Source organism: Triturus cristatus, chromosome 9 (assembly GCF_964204655.1).
Source record: "Triturus cristatus chromosome 9, aTriCri1.1, whole genome shotgun sequence".
NCBI classification, from domain to species: Eukaryota; Metazoa; Chordata; class Amphibia; order Caudata; family Salamandridae; genus Triturus; species Triturus cristatus.
In genome coordinates this window covers 646,521,376-646,539,751 of record NC_140592.1, presented here as the reverse complement: position 1 = coordinate 646,539,751, position 18,376 = coordinate 646,521,376, and the positions used below count along the sequence as shown (strand labels likewise).

At 46.7% G+C, this 18,376-nt stretch overlaps 1 protein-coding gene across 17 annotated transcripts in view; it reads right to left on the bottom strand.

The window, feature by feature from the left end:
• CLASRP (CLK4 associating serine/arginine rich protein) overlaps positions 1 to 18,376 on the bottom strand; it is a 900,118-nt gene that overhangs the window by 64,114 nt on the left and 817,628 nt on the right. For 12 of the 17 annotated variants that reach the window (XM_085625686.1, XM_085625684.1, XM_085625689.1 and 9 more), the window contains one exon: positions 16,648 to 16,731. The exons of the other annotated variants lie outside the window; for them this stretch is intronic. In XM_085625686.1, coding sequence (XP_085481812.1) covers positions 16,648 to 16,731 — 84 coding nt within the window. The remainder of the gene's footprint in view (positions 1 to 16,647; positions 16,732 to 18,376) is intronic. 17 annotated transcript variants of the gene reach the window in all.

Genomic DNA, 18,376 nt, shown 5'->3' with positions numbered 1-18,376 from the left:
TACCTTTTACGACCACAGGCCTTACACTGTGGGAAATTTACATTGCCTTCAGCCTTAATTCCAGATTTCTCAGTCATGGCCCATTATAAAATCTGTTAACAAGCCATAATTGAGAGCTTTGGAATGAGAGCCTAAAGACAGTGTGATTTATCATTGGGCCTGTCATTGGGTTTGGCACTGGCACGATGACCCTCCACTTTTGAAGGTCAGCGACCACCACTAGTCACCCCAAAGTATTTCAACAGATGCTACTGATTTTTTGACTTAGAGTGCACTGAGGCCTCAGTGTAGGTGCCCTGACCCTGAAGTGTAGGCCGAATTGGCTATACCCAATTGGAGATGGCTAACTCACCTGTAAGTCCATAGTATATGATACCCTGGTACCCAGGGTATGTAAGTTAGAGGGGTGCCTCAGGGCTTGCAGCACTGATTGTGCAACCCAGGAGGTCCCCCAAGTAAAACAAGTCCCCCAGTCTGCCACTGCAGTGGTTTCCTGCAAATCCAACTTTGCTGTTGAAAGCAATGATAAAGCCAGCACTTCCCCTGGACATGTGTGTAAGTCACCCCTCTGGCAGGCCTACTGAGATAATTGTCAGGACACCGACTTTACATGTCCTGAGACAGTAAATCACGCCAAACAACCGTTTCTAAGGTGGAAAGACTAGGTCAACCAATTGGCGAGTAAAGGGTTACACGCTACCCCCTCAGCTGTGTTAACTGCTGTATGGTGCAACTAAAGTGGGCACTCCAAGGTATCAAACAACTTGTTACCTTAAGCTCTACTTATAATTCAAGTCATAATTAATGTAACTTGTTGCAGTGTACAGCTTTAGCAAACATGCCACTTTGTTGCCTTTAAAACTCCTGTGCCTTCCTGGGCACAGATGGAGCCTGCTCCAGGAGACAGCTTTCTGCCCTCCTGCAGAGACGGGCCAATAACTCTTAGGAAGGAGAACAATGAGGATTGTAAGCCAGGGAGGTCTCACCTAACTCTTGCAGGAAGCCACTTGGGTATTAGCTCCAAAAGTTGAAGCCGCTTTTGAAGAGCAGATGTGGGACATAAGGGTTGAGGAGGCTGCCCATTGTTGACGTAGACAGGCAGGCATGGGAAGCAGAGTGGGGAAACCAATTGCCCAACCAGTTTCCTCAGGGACATGTAGCCCTGAGGCAGCTACATGCTGGGGAGGTCTGTACACCAGGAGAGGGGTCTCGCTATCTTGCAAGTGGGCAGATTGGTGAATCCTGGGATAGACAGATGCCACACTCCACATGAAGTGGTCACCAGGTGGGAGGGAACCTGGTAGCCCACTGGCTATCAACCACTCTTGCCCTGAGGGCACCTTCTGAGCATAAAGGGGCTATCCCTGGCACCCAGACCTCAGAACTCTACCAACTTGGAAGGAAGGAAGGAATAAGGACTGCTCTGCTGCACCAAGGGATCAGCAAAGAGAGGCTGCACCGACGAGGACTATGCCTGCTGCACCTTGTTGCTAGTGAACAGAGGGGCTGTGACTGCTGTGTCCTGCTAAAGGAGAAGAAGTCTCCAGAGCCCAGTCAAGCCAAGAGCACTTAAAGGGCCAGCTGACTGGCCTCCTGTTCGCAACACATGGATCCAACAGCTGAGGAAGCATGCTATGGCAGGTTGGTAGCACAAAGTCTTCAAATCACTACCACAGCTGCCATGGAGCACCAAGGAACAATATCTGATGCAACTTAGTTGGGAGAACCCGGGAGTGCTGTCAGAGAAATGCGGGAGACCCTCGAAAGGCAAGTTCTCAACTCAGGAAGGATTTGCCTGTGACCGCGACTGGTAGTCCAGTGGCACCTGAACTTTGACTACACCGGAGCAGACTTCGTGGGACTCCAACTCTGAAAACAGTGCCCCTTCACCATCTTCATGGACCGAGAAACCCCTGCAGGTAGACCCGTCGACTGCGTAGCATCCTCATTATCTTCAAAGCATCTTCAGCATCCTCCATCCCTTGGATCAGAACCACTCCATAGGAATCCATTGCAACATGGCTAAAGTGCCTGGAACTGCCGAAGGACTGCTGCTTCTGGGAAGGAAACTGTTCTGGAGGACCTTGCTGGTCCCCCTAAGACCCTGCCAGAGTTGGTCGCCCCAAGTACTCGTAACCAACTACATTGACACTTACTTAAGTTTTCTTTAAAAAAGTTTCAAAGTGTCTGATTCAGTGACTTTGCCAAGCCTTGTTCGCGGTCCAGTGATATTGCTCTGATTATTTCTAATAAAATCTACATCTACAGAACTCTCCAGAGGATCTTTTTCATTCTAGTGTCTACATTCGTATAAAAATACAGTATTTTGAAAAATTGTTGTCAGATTTCTTGAGTGTCGTGTCCATTTCTCCAATTGCTTTGGTGCCGTTTGACTGCTTAACATGTGTTCCTCTGTGTAAGCCTTGCTGCTCAGTGCCACAGCTACCCAGGATTGAGCTATGGGTTTTACAGACGAAACCTAAGGGTCCTAAGTAGGTGGGTAGGTGTATTACATGGTAAGGTTGCACTACCACACCATCTAATACACCCCATTTCCTCACACCCATCCCGACAGACCGACTGAAAGTAGCAGCCCAACAGAGTGGACAGGCACTACGCAGGCAGCTTGGCTCTGGTGGAATGAGTCTCAGATCTTCTGGAAGATGATTCTTAGCCAATGTGTAGCAGATCTTAATACAGAGGACTATCCAACCTGATAGGGTCTGCTTCTGCAATGACTTGCTTTTCTTTGCCGCAAAAAACTCCCACAAAGAGCTGATCATCAACTCGATGGTCCTTGTACGATCGATGTAAAAGTTTAAAATTATTTTGGGGTTCAAACAATTAAGTCTCTCTTCCTCTTTCGAGGATGAGGTGGAGCAAAGAATGTCAGAAGATTAGTGGATTGTCTGATATGAATGGTAGTCACCATTCGGTAGGAACTTTGGTCTGTTCAGTAACACCAGTTTGTCCAGAAATAGGAGGTGTAGGGCTGTTAGACAAAGAGCCTGAAGCTCATTCACATGTCTAGCTGAAGTTATCACAATGAGATGGAGTTCTGAAATACAAAGTATTATTTTCATTGGCTCAAATGAGGTGAACATGAGGAATGTGAAAACCAAATGAAGGTCCTACGAAGACATTAAATAGGGGTGTGGTGGAAACATATGTACTAAACCTTTAAGGACGCACGTCCCAACAGGTAACAAACCAGGTTACAGCGTTAAACTTAAAAAGGTTGAAAGGGCAGACAAATAACCTTTAACAGTGCCCTCTGCAAGCCTTTGCTAGGTTAATACAGCACAAAAAGCAAGACATACATCAGCTTAGCCTGCAATGGGCTCGTAATACAGGAACCACACCAGGCCACAAACAGATTCCAGCACCTGCCATCGATAGATTTTGGAGACGGCCACCAGGTCATCAAAATGACATCAAGCGGCCGCCACTCAATCTCAACACAAGGAGATGTAGAATGTGCAAGCCGGGCTGCAAGACCCCGGACTGGTGCAGTAGCAGACAACCCCCCCCCCCCCGAAGCAGCAGCATGATCGGCAAACAGATGCTCATGCCCAGTCGGGTGCGAATAGGATGACTTGGGCCAGGTCCTTCCTGATCTTCTCAATTCTGGCCAGGAGAAGCTGAGGCATTCAATAGTTCTGAGCTCCACTCTAGGCGGAAAGCGACTCAGAGAGAGCATTTTTGTGAACTCCAGTGCACAAAAGTGTTGACACTCTGCATACTAGGCTATGGCAAAGAGATCAAGCCATTGCTGGAAGGGGCCCTTGCCCACCTCGGCAAGTAACTGCCACTCGAGATACACTAGGCATTGCCGGCTGAGTTTGTACACCCTCACGTACAAAGATCCCACAAGCTAGTTCAAGCTGAGTTAAATGCCCTGATGCTCAGCCAGTTCCAAGGCTCTCCTGGCAAACTATCCAGGACCCCACCTGGAGGTATTGTTCCGGAGGACCTGAACCAGCCTCCCTTTGATGGTCAGAAGGAAGGGTTTAATTGCCAAGTGAATGGCCTGCAACTCCAACAAGTTGATAAGAGATCTCTGATCTCCACCTCTTCCAGGTGACCCACCCAACCCAGCAGTGATGCGTCTGTCACAGATTAGGGTGAGGCAGAGAAAGGGGTCTACCACCCATCCAACTTTGGTTAAACAGCTACAACTGAAGGTCTTTTGCAGTCTCACAAGTTCCTTTGGAACGGAGTCTCCCGAAACTTGAGATCCCACTGCAGAACCTGCATGTTTCATCTGGCATAAACAGCAAGCTGGATACATGAGGCCAAGACAACTCAAAGCCGCCACTATCACTGAGAACCAGGACTAGGGTTAAAACATCTGGATCATAACCCAAATGTCCTGGATTCACTGACCAAGTAGGAGGGCTCATAATTGCTCTGTATCCAGAATGGCTAATATGAACAGCATCCATTGCAAAGGAGTGAGGAGATTTGATGTCATCTGGAGGTGTTCTACAGCAGACTGTGGCAAGCTCACCTTTAACAGCCAGTCATCAAGGTAGATGAATATTGATATTCCAAATCTCCGAAGATTTATAGCAATCACTACAACCATTTCCGTGAACACCCCAGGGGCACTGAAGAGGCCGAAGAGTAGCATCCAAACAGAAAATACTCTTGGCCCAACTTGACCGCAGGTGACACCTGTGGAACTGCAGGACAGGAGTACGAAAATAGGAGTCCTGCATATTCAGAGCTACCATCCTGTAACCAGGGCAGCTACAACCTGGGCCAGGGGGAGGATCATGAATCTGTCCTTTTTCAGGAAGGAGTCAAGAGGGATAAGATCTAAAGTAGGACTAAGGCCTCTGTCGTCCTTTGGGACCAATAAATAAAGAGAATAACATCCAGTCTCTATTTCTGATGCCATAACCCCGCTCTATGGCTCCTTTGTGCAAAAGAGACTGCACTTCCTGCTGCAGAAAGATCAAATGGTCACCTGAATGCAGTTTGTAGGTTGAATATGCAGCGGGTTAAACATGATTGACAGGGCGCAACCCTGTTGGACTGTTTTGAGGATCCACTTGTCAGATATACCTTTGGATGTAATAACTTGCTGCCTCCTACATTCTAAAGCAGCTTGGAAATGTGAGTGACTGGGCACTATGCTGTCCCCTCTACCCTCTATGTTGACATCTGGATCCTCAAACCCAGCCTAAAAAGAACTAGGGAGCCTGCTGCTGAGGTGGTTGGCCTTGATAGTAGCTGTAAGCCATACCTCTTCTGAAACCTTGAAATGTACAAAATTGGTGGGGATACTGTCCCTGAAAGGCCCAGGGAGTGTGTTGTGACACTACCTTTTTGGTTATAAAGCAGTCCAGTGCAGAGTCTGCTTTGTCTCCATAGAGATGGATGCAAACACAAGGAGATGATGGACGGAGCGCTGAAACTTTCCACACTCACCCCCAGTCACAGATCTGGGTTGAATCCATAATTCTTTAGCTCACTTCGCCACCCTAGTTCAGACACAGCTATATGAAAATCAGTCTTGACCCTGTGCCTCATGGGAACAGTCAAGCCCGAACTGCCAAGTAATGTCTTCCCTGGACCGCAAACAAGCATCCTGGGACCGGTTTCGGGCTAACAGCTCTCATCAGCTAGGCTAGCTTGAATCCAGTAGCAAAGTGAGCAAGGGACCCACGTCTGGGCATACCTAGGGCACACAAAGCAAACACAAGGCGATGATGGACGGAGCGCTTAAGAATGATGATGGATTCAACCCAGATCGGTGTCTGGGAGCAAGTGACTGAAAACTTTCAGTGCTCCGTCCATTAACTCCTTGTGTTTGCTTTGTTCGCCCTAAGTTGGCAGGGTGTGCCCAGACGTAGGTCCCTTGCTCACGTTGCCACTGAATTCAGGCTAGCCTGGCTGATGAAGTGGGTTACCCAGAAACCTGTCCCAGGATGCTTGTTTCCGGTTCAGAAAGACCTGGCTTGACAGTTCGAGTTGACCCTGGAGTTATAGCGAATCCAGCAGCGGGATCAGGAGGCCCAGATGGTGTTGAGGACAGTTCAGCTGACAGTAATCTAACTGGAAGGCCTCCTTGGATACCTGGGGCCCAAAGGTGCACAGAATAGTCGCAAAATGGCTTCTTTAAAAGCCTCTATCTGCTATGACATGTTAACGGACCCTGGAATTCAAGGTGCATTGGAATAAGTTGGGGAACTGGTTTCTCGGTAGGAGACCGAGAGGTACCTTGACATCTGCGCACCCGCTCTGGTAGAAAGTGGCAGACAGGGAAGAATCCTGCTTTGTTTTCTTGTGTTTATTTTTGGACTTCAACTTACCCCAGGATTTCAAATGCTGGAAGATCTTCGGGGGAAATGTCTTTGAGAGGGGGAGCAAGTCTTCGTCCTCGATTTTGACCGTATGTAGAATACACGCACCTTCCGTCAGGGAATTGCGGCACAGTGTTTGGCTTCAAATTCCCTGATCACCTTTAAATTCATCCAGGCGCAATCCTTGCAAGACTTAGAGCTGAATGACAACCCTGAACATCAAAGACATCCCTTTAGGTGATGTGTCACAGAAAAGTGTGACAGTCCCTACAAGGACTAAACTCAGTGGTTTTAGGTGGGGACAGGATCCCTTGCACACTGGAAAAGAATTCGGAGAAAAAAAGTTCAGTACAGATGAGGAAAATGTTCTAGAGTGAGCTCTGGATCCACATCAAAATGCGGAACGATAGGGATTTGCAATATCGCGCAATTGACTTCACTGCCACTTCCAGGGCAGGCAAAGCGGAGCCGCATAATGCACCTGCTGGCACCCAGGAGCAACACTAAAAAAAAAAAAAACTCTGGATCCAGTCTGGCACCTAAGGGAATTCAAAAGATAAGGAATGTGCTGTTAAAAGTAGCCAACAGAAGGGGAGGCCACATGGACAGGCGCAGTTGATCGAATGGTTGACACTCACCATGGCTAGTCTAGCGTAATCAGTAACATCTGCTCTTGGTTCTGGTAAAGCTCCTTCGGAACCCGAAGTATCTTAAGAATGGGAGGAAAAGCACAGTGCAGATGAAATCCCACCTCAGATGGAACAAGTCTTGCATGCTCCTTGCAGGGGAGCCTGCATAGCCCAGAACTACTTACAAGGCTTTTTCTCGTGAGTGGCACAAAGATCAACTGTGGAACAGCCCTACAGGGCAAAGATGGATTGAATCACCTAGGGATGAGGGCACCACTTACGGATACGCAATAAGCACAGACTGAGATCATTGGTTTGCAGTTTCAGGGAACCCACAAGATGGTCCACCAGCCAGATACCTTGAGACAAAGCTCAGGACCAATGGCTCAATACCTCCAGGTCACAGGGAATGCAAGCTACCCTATTTGTTGGCATACTGCATTACTGTTGTGCTGTCCACCCAGTCCTGGACCAATGGCAGCAAATGGAGAGCAGGGAAGCCTCGAGGCCAAAACATATCACTTGCAGAATGATGTGGGATCTCTGCTTCAAGTGAGATCAGAGGCCTCTGATTGCCAGGGAGTTTAGATGCCTGCCCAAATTAGGGGAAGAAGGACCAGTCACCACCATGGCCACTGCCAGCAGAGGACACAAGGACCTCCCACAACAGAAGGTCCCAAGCTATGCCGTGCACAGCAAATGCAGATGCTCTCCGAGGGGACTCCTCAGTGCTTTGATCACCAGAAGCGAAGGCACTACTGCATAGCACACAAGCATGAGGCGCTAGCAAGACACAGGAGACAAGCAGACAGAGAAAGCTCTCTAAATATCCAGATCAAATTCACTGCCTTCCCCAAGTATGCTCCACTGAAACCTACAAAAAACGAATCATCCACGGTGTGTTCTTTTGTATGGGCGCTTCAAAAGCTTTGAGCCCTCAAAGGTTAATGGAATTGCTAACTTTCCTTCGAAAGCAGAGGTGGAACAAAAAACACTGGGGTGTAATCGACTGGCCATTAAGGAAGGGAATCATTGCCTTAAGAAGAAAGGTCATCCTGGTCCTCAGCATCAATTTGTCTGAAAAATACGTGAAGTGTGGTGGTTGCACTAAGAGCGCCTGTAGTCCACTCACTCGACTTGCTGCCCTAATAGCCATGCGGAAGACTATCTTTAGAATGAAGAGCTATAAAACATAAAACAAAACAGTGGTGCACTGTATGAAACTGCCTCTATATATACTACACCAAAATGAGGTCAAGTATGTATAGAGTCCAGGTGACCCCAGAGGCAGGCAGAGGTTAAACTTAGATAGAACCGTACTCTCTATTTGTGGTAGAGTGGTCGAGTAGTAAGGTAGTATCAGAGGTCAGTGTTAGGCATTTGATGTAAATGAATTCACACACTCAAGAACTGAACTCTAGGCCAATTGTTTTGAATAAAAAAATATATACTGTTTTATTCTTAGAACCAAGCAAGTCTGGAACAGGTAAGCATTAAATACTTTACAGTGATAAGTTGCAGAATGTAGAACAGGTTGAAATATGCAATATGAATTGTACTTTGTTTAATTTACAGGGGATGCAGTAGGTTGCAATACTTAGCAAATACAGTACATTGAAATGAATAGGCTTTTTCAGTAAATTACTGGTAAAATAATTTTTACGTTACTTTCACACAGTGCTGGATACCTAGATTCAGCACTGGGACATTTCCTGCAAACAGGTAAGTAAATACGTTTTGGTTATTCGTGCGATTTTTAAAGAATATTTTTAGCTTTCAAAACCCCACACTTTGAAACTTTTTTGAAGAAAATTGTCAATGATATCCTATGGAGGAAAAACAGGTTATCGGTTCAAAGGTAAGTTATCGACTGTGTGAGTTAAGGTTCTGGCGTTAGACACAGGGGTTCCCCAGGGTCAGTGATGCACTCTGGTTGCACCCTCAGCGGCACTAGGGTGCCCGGGTGCAGAGTGTTGAGGCCCAATGTTATCCAATTGGGGTAGGGGGCCTCCGGTTGGTAGCTGCTGGAAAGCAGGCCACTGGGTTGTGGGAGCAAAGCTCCTAGGGTTTAGGTCAGGGCAAATGGGTAAACACAGTGGCACAAAAAGTGCACCCCCAGCGGCACTAGGGCGGCCGGGTGCAGGGTGCTGTTTTGAGGTCGGGTGCCCTGTTTACAAATGGAGAACCTCCGGTTTGCAAAAGCACTGCAGGCAGGGAGACGAAGGACTTTAGGGTGCGACCACTACTTCGAGAGGTAAGTTGGGAAGTTAAGGGTTGGTTAGGCACAGTTGGTTTGGGCACACAAGGACGTGGGGCGTCGAGTGCAGGGGTGCCTTTTGGGATTGAATCTTCTTACCAGCTCTGGCTCGCGGTCAGAGGGGCCTTCTGGATTTAGGCTGCAGGCGTCTGCTGGAGGCTTGAAGCAGGTCAGGGGTCGCCGGATCTCGGGTCAGGATCGCCGGGGTGACCTCCTCGTGGGGTGTTTTTCCACTCGAGCTCGGGCCGGGTTCGGCGGGTGCAGAATGGGCTGGATTTGCGGTCTCCGGCTGCTGCCAGAGGTTGCAGTTGAACAAATCCAGTGTTCACAGGAGAAGCAGTCTTTGGAAGTGAAGGCAGGCAGGTCCTCCGGGGTTTTTGAGGTTGCTGGCTGCAGGGCACACTGGGATTTCGCAGGAGCAGGTTCGAGGGGAGACAGGCCTGTAGGGCTGGGGCCAAGTCAGTGGGCGTCTTCCTCTTGTTAGCTGGCTGCACGGCTGTTCGGTCCTTCTTCTTGTCGTTCTGGATCTGAAGAAGCAAGGTTCAGGGTGCCCCCTAAATACTAGATTTAGGGGTGTTACAGGTAGGTAAAGGGCAGGGACCAATGGGTCCCTTCCCTGGGGTGGGTACCCCCCTATTGTGCCACCCTCCAGTGGGAGGGGGGCAGGAGCGTGTCCATGGTGGGTCGGGTCCCCCCATCCACAAGATGGCGGAGACTCGGAGTTGTGCTTCACCTCGCCTCCCCCACCTGGGGGGTGGAGTTGGCAGAGGTGGGTACACCTCTCTCCCTCACTTGTTTTTCCCCCCGGTTCTCCCGCCCAAAGTGGGGGTAGAACCAGTGGGAACCAGTTGCTGAAAGCAGCAAGTGGTCTGGGGAAGCTCACAAAGGCAGCATGCCTTTGAAGCTTCCCCTTCGTGAACCCTGCCCATCCTGGGGGAGGAGACTTAGCACTTTGTCCAAGGATGTGCATTGTTTCAGGCCCCCGAGAGCAGCAGGCTCTCGACCCAGGAGTCCAGAAACATGTCTGTTGATGGCAGCCTAAGCAGCCACTCAGTTGGGACACTAGAGGTGGGTTAGTTTTCAGGGGGCATCTCTGAGATGCCCTCTGTGTGCATTTTCATTAAATCCCACACTGGCATCAGTGTGGGTTTAATGTGCAGAAAAGTTTGATACCAAACTTCTCCGTTTTCAGTGTAGCCATTATGGTGCTGTGGAATTCGTAATGACAAACTCCCAGCACCATATACTCTTAATGGCAGCACTGCATAATGTCCAAGAATAGACCTAGACACTGTAGGGGTCCAGGGTTCATGAACCTGTACCCTCACCACTGGTATAGTGCACCCAGCTAGAGGGGTGACTGATCTATGCCAGGGCAGTGGGTTGCAGGCATGGTACACAGAGATGTGTGCCATGTCGACTCTTCACTTTGTTCTGCACCAAAACATAAAGCCTGCAAAGGCAGTGTGTGTGTGTGTGTAAAGGCACAGGGCCTATAAGGGTGGCTCAATAAGTGCTGCGGCCCTTTGAGGCCTTCTCTGGTCAGAGTGCCCTGGGTACCTGTGGTAGTATTTACCAGAGGCTGACCTGTGGCCAGAGATGCCAATTGGGCTTAGTTTTGGGGGAAAGAACCCAGGCCCTGGGAACCTGATTGGCAGGGACCCAGGGCACACCAAGTAAAAGTGCATCAGTAGTCTAGCAAAAAGTGGGGGGGTTACTGCAAGAGAAACCCACTTTCCTACATGCATCGACTTGAAAAGTGTTCATGAGGAAGGTAAAGTCCAAGATAAGGTGCCACTGAGGCAGAACTAACTGCTTAGGTGAAACATATTAGTCAACCCTTTAATGAAAACCAGGAGATCAGGAAATCTCAGAAAGACTGCACTTGCATATAGATAACCTTACTATGTCCTAAACCCAAGACCTTGTTAGACTAATGAAAGAACAAAAAGAACATCTGAAAGTATGGCATGTAAGGGCTAATGTTTCGGTCCTGAACCAAGAAACAAATGTGTCCTAGCACCCAGCTGAGGCACACTTTGTGGAAAGGCATCTAGCTGCAAGGATGGTATCCACCATCTCAGCCAGCAAGTCAAGAACATGTAATTGCCACTGCACAGTCTGCATGCATTGAGATGTAGGTTGTAGAAACTCGGAGGCAGGACATTTTTCTGTGGCTGTAAATGTAAATTGATATGTAAATTGATACTTGTATAGCGCACTACTCACCCGCAAGGGTCTCAAGGCGCTTGTACGAATACCGCTGTGGAACCCATCCTGGCTTTCCCTGTGAGGTGTCCACTTCTGGGCACCCCCAAGGTGGAGGCCAGGCATCCTTAGCGTTGTGGGGGCCGTTGTGGAGATTAAGCAAGCTATTGCCCAGAGTTGCAGAGTGGGACTCCATGATTGGAATAGGCACCGAGGCGAGAATTGTCAGGTCCGTGGAATTTTGAGCCCAAGACCCGCCGAGGCGGGGAATTGAACCCTGGTCCCGGGCCAGACCTCTGCATCAGAGTCTGCCGCTCTAACCATTGAGCCACACTTCTGAGACAATGGGTCCTCCAGAAGTGGTAGCCTGATTGAAGGGCAAATGCTCAGGCACTCTGGGGACTAAGCTCCCCATGCCCAGTCTAAAACGAATAAGTTTACTTGTGCCCAGTTCATCTTGAACTTCCTCAGGACTCGCGGCAGGAGAGGCTGTGCTGGAAATGTATACAGCAGTCATGTGGTCCCTTCCAGCCATAAGGTGTTTCTGAGCAAATGCTTTGGAGAAAACATACAATGTGCAAAATTGTGGAAAGTGTGTTCTCAAAAGTGGCAAAAAGATCCTGCCAGGATGAACCTCATTAGTCGAAGATGATTCTTGCCACTTTGGGTGGCAGTGCCACTGGTGATCCTCAAGATGACATCTACTCAGCTCCTCTGCTCTGGCAAGTAGCAATCCTGCTAGATGGTTGGCTACTCGAAATATGTTCTGCTGACCTAGCCACCACCAGAGATGTAAGGTGTCCTGTCACAGGATCCAGGACCCCTCTGTGGTCTGCTTGTTGTAGTGGCACAGGGTGGTCATGTTGTTGGTGAGAACCGACAGCAGCCTCTCCTTGATGGACGGCAGCAAGGCTTTTAGGGTCAGATGGTTCACCATACGCTCCAGAAGATTTATAAGACACCATCTCTAAATTGGCAACCAGAAGCCTCTGATCCCACCTCCCCAGGTAACCTAACTCTTCCCCTCCAAACTCAGCAGCAAAGCACCTGTCACAAGTGGGAATTCTGTGTGCGGATAGGGGAGTGGGCTGCCGCAGGTCAAGTTAGTGCTGGTCTCTCACCACAGAAGGTCCTAAACCGTCTCCTGAAAGATATGGATGGAGCCGAAGAGGCATCCTTAATGCTGGGCCCACTTAAACCTCAGGTTCCACGACACTGCAGGACACACGTGTCATCTGGTGTTCAGGACCAAAAGGATGCACAAGGCTCGGAGTCCGAGAAGCCTCAGGTATGTCCTCACGGAGATCCAGGATAAAGAACAAAATATCAGAATCATATTCTGAATGGCCTGGTCTCACTGTGGTGGTAGGAAGGCCTTGAACGTTAGTGATTAGAACAGCCCAATGAGGGGAATCCTCTTCGAGAGGCACCTGTGGGACTTCAGCTCTTTCATGAAAAATCCCAAGGATGTCAGGAGTTTGGCATCCAGGAGTGATCTATGACTGACTATGGGAATATCAATACCTCCAAAAATCCACAGCTGGGCAGCGACAACCGCTGACACCCTCTTGAACCCCAGCGGAGCAGAGGTCCGACTGAAAGATGGCACGATAAATTGAAAGTGTGCTTGGTCAACACAGAACAATAGGTAGCTCCAATGGGAGTGCTCTACAGGTATATGAACATACACATCTTGCAAGTCCAGGGACAGTATCCATTCTCCTTGGTTTCAAAGTTGTGTGCTTGCTTAGGAGAAGATCCTTTAAGAGGAAAGCTCATCTGTTGAACATCCTGCAAAGTAAGAAATAGATAGTTTCACAAGAGGATGACGATGTATCTTTTAATCTCTTGTACTTCTTATGTCTGGATGCGGAACAGTGGTTCTTAAGCTTTTTGTGGTGCTTTAGAGAACAGGACTTGAACAAATATGAGGGAACTCTTGACTCCAGGACCTGAATGAAAACTTGCATTTTTACTATTCAAAGGAAGCCATAAGTAGCTTAGCCTTCCTCTTCATCAATGGTTAAGGGTACATAAGTGCAAATAAACTGCATGCTAAAGGACTTTGCAATTTTCCATGACGTCACATACTCTGTGCAAGAGGGTCAGTAACTGACATCAACTTTAAGCTATCTCAAAAGGGCTTAAAGCTGAGGAAACATTTGAAACACTGCTGTGTCTCTAGATAAGTGTTGATGAAGCCACAGAAGGAAAGGAGTGGATGTCACCAGCACCAGTGCTGACTCACATAGTCATTGATTAAGTCATGCTCAGAGTCTGAAAGGCTCCATCCATGAGGTCATTTAACTCCAAATGGAACCAGTGATTTGCTAGGACACCTAGAACTTTACAGATGCTGTCTGTTATCCGGGGCGGTTCAGAAAAGAAATCTCTAGGAGCATCTATCCATTAGAGACCCTAGTGACAGTAAAATAATGTTGTATACACTTTGATATTAACTACTGGGAAGCACTTTTCTGTACAGGAGTGAAGAGGATCTATATAGTAATATGGTTATAACTACTATAGTGCTGAACATAGTACTAGTAGTTTTTCGACCAACCCAGTTTCTTCAGATCCTGGCATGCCCTAGCAACCATCTAGAGTATCAGGATATCTCTTACACAGCAAGGAAGTAATTTATAGGAAAACGCTCACTTTCTTCCCTAGGGTTTAAACTCTCTTATGTACGCACACAAGCCTAGAGTGTACAGAAAGCTTGTTGTCTAGAGGAAGGCAACCAAAGACTATCAATAGAAAATTTATAAACGGTACAAAGCGTACCCTTCCTTTATTTCATCCAGAGTGGAACTAAAGGGGTCCATTTGAGTGAACTCACTTTCGATGGACAAAATGTCCAAGTTAACAGTATTGTTATGCGCCAATGCAGAATAATAACAGCTCCCTTACTACTAAGCACATGTCCCAAGGCATTCTCCGTCATCCATAACACTCAAAAAGGAATTTGCAATTATGCCCAAGTGAAAACTAGGCTATGCCATGGAGGTCCTTGACTCAAGACAGACTCAATACCTATTGTTCCGCTACCTAATGGGGGCCTAACTGTAAGCAATAAAATGAAATCCTAAAACTCCAGCTTGCTGCGGAGGAATCCCTTCAAAATATCTAGGATGAACAGCCATTCTCACTTTTGTAGTCTTTATAAAGAACCTGAAGGAAAGTTTAGGTTTTACTACAACCAGGCACCTAAATTAAATGACAATAGCATCAAAGTTAGAAACTCAATTGAAGTAAAGAGGGTAGGTGGGGCAATGCACCACGGGAAGAAAAAAGCCTGAACACAAGTGGTCCTCAGAGGAAAGGGTCTAACTGTCTGACATTTAGTATTTTCAAGCAGAGAGTTGAAAGTAAATGTTTCACTTTCACTGGTTTGAGATGCTACTAAATGACCAACAGAAGTAAAGGAGGATTATGAAGCTGTTTTTCCTAATAGCATTCACAAACGTATGTTCCTGGTTGATGGGAGCGGAAACAAACAAGATGCTAGATTTCTACCCCTAGTTCAACACACCTCCATAAAGATGCTGCCTAAGGCTGGAGCCTGACAAATGGTACCAATATCTTCTGTCAGTGACCTGTGTTTAGTATTTGATATTTATCAAATAATATTGCTCTTTGCAAATGTAAAGAGCCACAGACAACATATTTGCTCTTACTGATGGCCTTGATTAGAGAATAAAATGCAGCAACTCAAGTTCAGATGGGGATGACATCCACCTTTTAATTTTAACCCAAACCATTTTGTTATTAAAAAAGTTGTGAAAGAAACAGTTGCTTTTGACACAGTCTTTTAACTGGACTCATCCACCTGCGACCTTTCATCTACCCATTCAAAGTTGGCTGGGCTGGGCTGGGGTATCAATTTGGGCGGTGACCACAGAGAGCCCAAGAGTCACAGGGCTGGATGAGCAAATGCATGCTTGAACAGAAACTGAGTTGCAAGAACTGGTTGGCAGGGCCAGTGCTGGACTGAAAGGTCTAACTGCAAACTAAGGATTTTAAATCTGCCTTCATGGCATCAAAATTCATGATTCTCGACAAAAAGCCCACATTACCCGGATTGTAAGAGGAAGTTGGTTATGGGTGTGTCCACTATGCTTGTCCATCTACAAAAAAAGGAAGGCTCAGACTCTAGAATGGATTGTGATCACCAGCTATACTAAAGCCTCAGTTATAAGAAATAAAGTGGCAACAAAGGTACAATAGAAGTAGATACCTAACCAAAGGTGGCTGGAATAACCAAGGATATCAAAATCTCTGATCAAGTCTACTGCTGATTGCTTTAGTGATATACAACATACAATCCTATGGAGGGATTCTGATATTCACTTATGTCTATAGGAACTATTTCTACTTATTAATAGAAGAAAGGGCATGCAATCCTGTGTGTGGTAACTGGGCTGCAATATTAGTTGCAGCTGCCAAAGAATGCTTTTTTAAGTCATAGGATGTTGCTTGGAATGTTATGATGCTACAGATGTGGGTGAGGTTAGGAAGCTTTAAACTTGTGCTTAATACTATAAATTTCTATTCTCACAGGAAAGTTTTTCTTAATTCCTCGGTTTGGTTGTACCTTTACATGAAGAAGAGAGCACATCACATTAGTTAATGTCCTACCAGCACCAAATTGGGACTGTCAGCAGCAGCATAAAGAGCAAATTAGATCTTGTGGCTAGGGTTTAGGTTTCTGAGGCTTGGTCAAGTATATATTCTTTAGGCACTTTGGAGGAAACTTGAATAAGATTATCTGAGGATGGTGACCCCCTCCCGGCCCCGTAAGATAAACTACTAAAAACTGTGGCAAATTAGAAAATACAGGGCTCCCAAAGAAGTTTGTTCTTCAAAGACTAAAGGGAGAGAATTGCAAAGGTGCAATGAAGGCAGATCATACATTCAGATCTGTGGGGACTCAGTATTGCATATGTACCCAAGCTTCCTAATAAAAACTCTTTGCTGTGCAAAAGATAGTTAATTCCCTTCAACTCTGACCAGGGTATACCAAGAAAGTAGAAAGAGAGATACTGAACAAAGATGTGCATTGTCATGTGTTTGGGAAACAAGGATGCTGGCTAATAACGATACAGAGATAGCTACACCTGGAAAACTTGCCATCCAGAGGTGGACATGTTTTCCAATGTTATGGATAAATGAAGCTGTCTCATGGACATCAAACTATCAGGTGAAATGTTGCTGGGGAAAGGATGTCCACATAATTACCTACCTGTAATTATGGACACCCGGACCCTGTGGTCTATGCAGATTTCCACTCTTTGAATCTTCCCACTTGTCAAGATGCGATGCTCTCCTAAAAGGCAAAACATGTTTATCTCATTCAACGTATGTATAGTAGCATACCATTATTAAATACTATGTATTTCTATGCTTCAAATATTAAATACACTACCCCATCTGCCGCTTTCAGATATAATAGTGGAATATGGCCCAGGGATCACTATATAAAAGGTATGTAATTTAGTATTCACCTTCAGCAAATGTTAAATGCTGGTAGTGACACTGAAAACAATGCGAGTGGTGTGAGGTAACCAACTGCATATATCGTTTTTCAGAAAAAGGCACTGCAAGTCTGATTTAGCAAAGTATTGGCTCTAGTATTGATATGTACACTAGCACAATGCGAGTTTAATTCACATCTTACTCGCACTCAGGCAACTTCAAAGTGCTTTCAGTGTAGATTATAGTTACAGGAAAACAGGTAATGACAATATAAATGATAGTGGAGACTTCATCTGGAGAACATTCTAACTAAAGATATGGTTTTGAAGTTTTTTCTGTACTTCCAGTTGTTGGGTGTCAGTCTCGGTAGCGTATCATAGTGGGTAAAAAACGATGGTCTCGTTTGAGTCATGATTAAACACATGTAGCTGAGAGTAACCTATTCATTTCTTTCAGCACCTTGATGTTTGTTGTAGAAAGTGTTTAAGTTTGGCAGGCATGGACAGACGTGGGTCCCTGCTCACTATGCCACAGGACTGCCACACTGCCACAGAAGCAACACTGACAAGACCTAACAAGGACAAAACTGGTCTCGGAGTGATTGTGTTTCCCATCTGGAGGGAACTGGGCCTGGGAATTTGGGACGGCAGTTCAGACAGGAGTATTACCAAGACTGGTTTACATATGGCAAGCCTATGTCTAGAGTTGTATAGAGGGGGAAAACAATTGTGACTGGAACGCGGCTCAAGTGATCGCCATTGGCTGAGATGAACAAGTAACCTACCTTTTGTAAGGTACTTTTCTTAGAGACTCTAGCCGCACATTCCTTACCTTAGAATAATCCCCAGGTGTCATACCGGATCTAGAAACCTTTAGTGAGCAGTACCACTGCGTGCCGGTAGGTGGTGTTGCTCAGCTTTGCGTAGTGTCATCCGAGCCGCAAAGTGAAGCACAGTTCCAATATAGGCACCACGTCTGCGTGCAGTCACCAGTTTTGAGACTTTCCATGCCTTAAGGGTGGAGCCACTACGAACACTGAACTCTGGTGTGTTGAGTCATGGCCCTTAGGAAGGGACAAACAAACCTTAACTCTAAAATCATATCACAGAGCGAAGAGGACACGTTAGAATAGATATCCAAGCAATACCTCCCTGGAGGAAGGACTGCTATACGAATTAGACTAAAATGTCCTATAGGACCTAGGGGGCAAAGTGACTATCACATTGGACCCGACTGTCTAGGAAGTAGTGCTTCACAAACATGTGCATGGAAGCCCACATTGCTTCCTGACAGTCAGGACAGGAACTCTGCAAGCTAAAGCAGTTGTTGAAGCCTTGGCTCTGGTAGAGTGAGTGCGCAAGAATTCATGAGGTTTCTTTTTGGCCAAAGCGTAGCAGTTCTTGATGCAGACCCATTGTGAGATGGTCCAGTACTGCACCGCCTTCCTGTTTTTTGGTTCCAACGTACCTCCAGGGAGAGTTGATCATCCACTTGGA